Genomic DNA, 3,119 nt, shown 5'->3' with positions numbered 1-3,119 from the left:
TATTTTTCATTAATTACAGAAAAATTCTTAACTAGTTATTAATTATAGTAAATTCTTACGTGTTGCGAGTCCCTGTATTCAGGGGGAAATAACTCGTGGTGCATTGTGAAAAATGTAACCCATATAGAGGGCTTTTTATTCAATATAAGAATTTTTGCCATGTGACTTTACAGAAACTGTTAAGATCAGAAATTTTCATGTACAGCGTCATGGAAAAGAAATTTCATTTAGTCGAGGTGAAGTATATTGATTGATCGGACAAACGTATTTTTGTATCGATCCATCGGACAAGCGTAAACTCTGTATAGTTTGCTGTTGACTTTGGTATTGCGAATTAAGTTAAAATCTTATATAAGTTGCATATTGAGCTACCAATAAATAGTTACTTTGTATATAATCAACGATTCTTTTCACTTAGTTTGTTCATCTCCGGATTTGATTGAAATTTTTCTAAATTTTGTCAGTCTTCGCTTTGTAATTTTGGCATGCTTTTAAACAAAGGAATTCTTTGGAACACCTTTTCTTTAAAATATTTAGTTCTTACATTTCCCAAAATTTTTCCAGCCCATAGATTTGGTGCTTGCACCAATGTTTCTTGTTTATATATGAAATATAGGGAGAAGAAAATTTTGGACTGGACCGGGAATTGAACCCAAGAAACTTGTATTACTAGTTATATAGCGGTTCTCCAATCACTGAGCTATTCATGCCGATATCCACACTCCATATAGCCAAGTCCTAGATACTGTAGTTCTAAAAGGTGTATTCAAGCATTACCATTAAATATTGTGAGAACAATTTTTTTGTCTGAATCGATGGAAAACAATGCACAAACTTGAAATATTATATCATAATTGAATTGAAAAGATACGGTATTATATATTTCCATAACCATGATAATATTGTCAGGTAGATAGAAGTTTAAAAATTTTATCCAGCCATGATCAGCTAAGGTTTTTATTAAAACAATTGTATATTTCTCTTTTTAGAGACAAGAAAACATCTTGAAGAAAAGATTGCAGGCTTTTCTTGCAGAGATGCTGAAATTCGGCACTATGAAGGGATTTAAGAACTTCGCCATGTACCTCAGGGGACGGGAAGAATTGGTTATTAGTGTTCTAAATCAGCCCAAAGTATGTGTAATAAACATTAGTGTTCTAAATCAGCCCAAAGGATGTGTAATAAACATTAGTGTTCTAAATCAGCCCAAAGGATGTGTAATAAACATTAGTGTTCTAAATCAGCCCAAAGGATGTGTAATAAACATTAGTGTTCTAAATCAGCCCAAAGGATGTGTAATAAACATTAGTGTTCTAAATCAGCCCAAAGGATGTGTAATAAACATTAGTGTTTTAAATCAGGCCAAAGCCTTACCTCTGTGTGACTAGGTTCTGATCGGCAGTCTCACACATTAACACACTGAGCTAGGCAATAAGATTTAATATATCTCCATCCTCATGTAACTATGGGTTCAAACTAAAAAAAACTGCATTAATTTCCATTTAATATAGTTTAATTTAATCCATGACCAAAGAGAATGTATATGTTGTCACCTATTTAAAGATGTCAGAAATACATAAACAGAAATATATCAACTTCAGAAAATTGCACATTTTTGTTAAAAGTATATATGCTCCAATTTGTATATTTGATTTTAATAAAGATATCAATACTATGGTATTCTAAGAAGAACAAGAGGCCCATGGGCCACATCGCTCACCTGAGTCACCTTGGCCCATATTTTAAGATTTTCTCTATATATTTGCATGTCAAACTTTGATCCTTATTGTGGCACCAACCTAACTCCAGGGGCCATGATTTTTACAAACTTGAATCTGCAATATGTCAGGAAGCTTTCATGTAAATGTAAACTTTTCTGGCCCAGTGATTCTTCAGAAGAATATTCTTAATGATTTTCCCCGATATATTTGTATGTAAATTGATCCTCTATTGTGGCCCTATCCTACCCCAGGGGGCCATGATTTTAAGAAACTTGAATGTGCACTATGTCAGGAAGCTTTCATGTAAATTTCAGATCTTCTGGCCCAGTGGTTCTTGAGAAGGAGATATTTAAATGACCCCACCCTATTTTTCAGGGACTGACACTAACGGCTGTCCGATTGTCCGGGACAACTTAAAACGGTGGTCGGACAACTAAGTTCTGTAGTTTACCTGTCCGATGGGACAACCAAAAATAAATGAAGGGTATCCGTGAAATTTTAATAAATTCTACGTGAAAAGAGTCCTTAAAGTTTTTGAAGTACATCTCGTCGATAGAAATAATCTGATAATCAATATGGCGTTTTTCTGGTTTTCCCTGATCTAAATTTAGATTGTTCATTAATATCGACCAATCAGCTTCACGGTGTATTTTAATCGCGCCAATCAGATGTCTCTATTGTCGCGTGATTCTTGGAAGTGAACAAACAGATATAGAACACTTTTTCCGAAGTTAAAATTGAATAATTTTTACGAAAAACATGTCACTGTGCAATTTGCTGCAGATCTGGAAGTACATAAATATGGCTCAACTTCTGTCTGTAACTAAGTGTTCTGCCTGCAAACATTAAGGTAAAAATGTATATACATAGATTGCTGTCTGAGTGACAGGAGTTTTGAAACCATTCAATACATTATTATTAATTAATGATTTCACATGGAGATCACAAGAAAACCAGGGTAACACTATTAATAAAAAAACACTCATGAGAATGCAATGCATATACATTACAGTTTTTTGTTGGTCAGTTTCGGACAAGTACATTTTCCATTCGGACAACCTAAATTTCATGTTAACTTGTCCGAAGGGACAGGTTGGTATTAAAATTAGTGTCAGTCCCTGTTTTTGCATTTCATGTAAAGAAACTTGAAAGCCCTTCACCCAAGGATGCTTTGAGTCAAGTTTGGTTGAAATTGGCCTAGCGGTTCTGGAGAAGAAGTAAAAAATGTAAAAAGTTTACAAACAGACAGACGGACAGACAACGGACAAAAGGCGATCAGAAAAGCTCACTTGAGCTTTCAGCTCAGGTGAGCTAAAAAGGGGAAAAACTCTATTAGATATGCATACAAAAAAACACAGTTGTAGAGATATAAATGAAAATATTTTCAAAATACTGTCT

The 3,119-nt window shown here is 34.1% G+C and overlaps 1 protein-coding gene across 1 annotated transcript in view; it reads left to right on the top strand.

The window, feature by feature from the left end:
• The first annotated feature begins 209 nt into the window (after nt 1–209).
• LOC125658095 (uncharacterized) overlaps nt 210–3,119 on the top strand; it is a 23,096-nt gene continuing 20,186 nt past the window's right edge. Inside the window, exons 1-2 of the mRNA XM_056150790.1 lie at nt 210–236; nt 990–1,133. Of these exons, the coding sequence (XP_056006765.1) occupies nt 210–236; nt 990–1,133 (171 nt within the window). The remainder of the gene's footprint in view (nt 237–989; nt 1,134–3,119) is intronic.

This window comes from Ostrea edulis, chromosome 9 (genome assembly GCF_947568905.1).
Source record: "Ostrea edulis chromosome 9, xbOstEdul1.1, whole genome shotgun sequence".
NCBI lineage: Eukaryota > Metazoa > Mollusca > Bivalvia > Ostreida > Ostreidae > Ostrea > Ostrea edulis.
The sequence above is the reverse complement of the archived record's forward strand: the minus strand, read 5'-3'. Positions and strand labels throughout refer to the sequence as shown.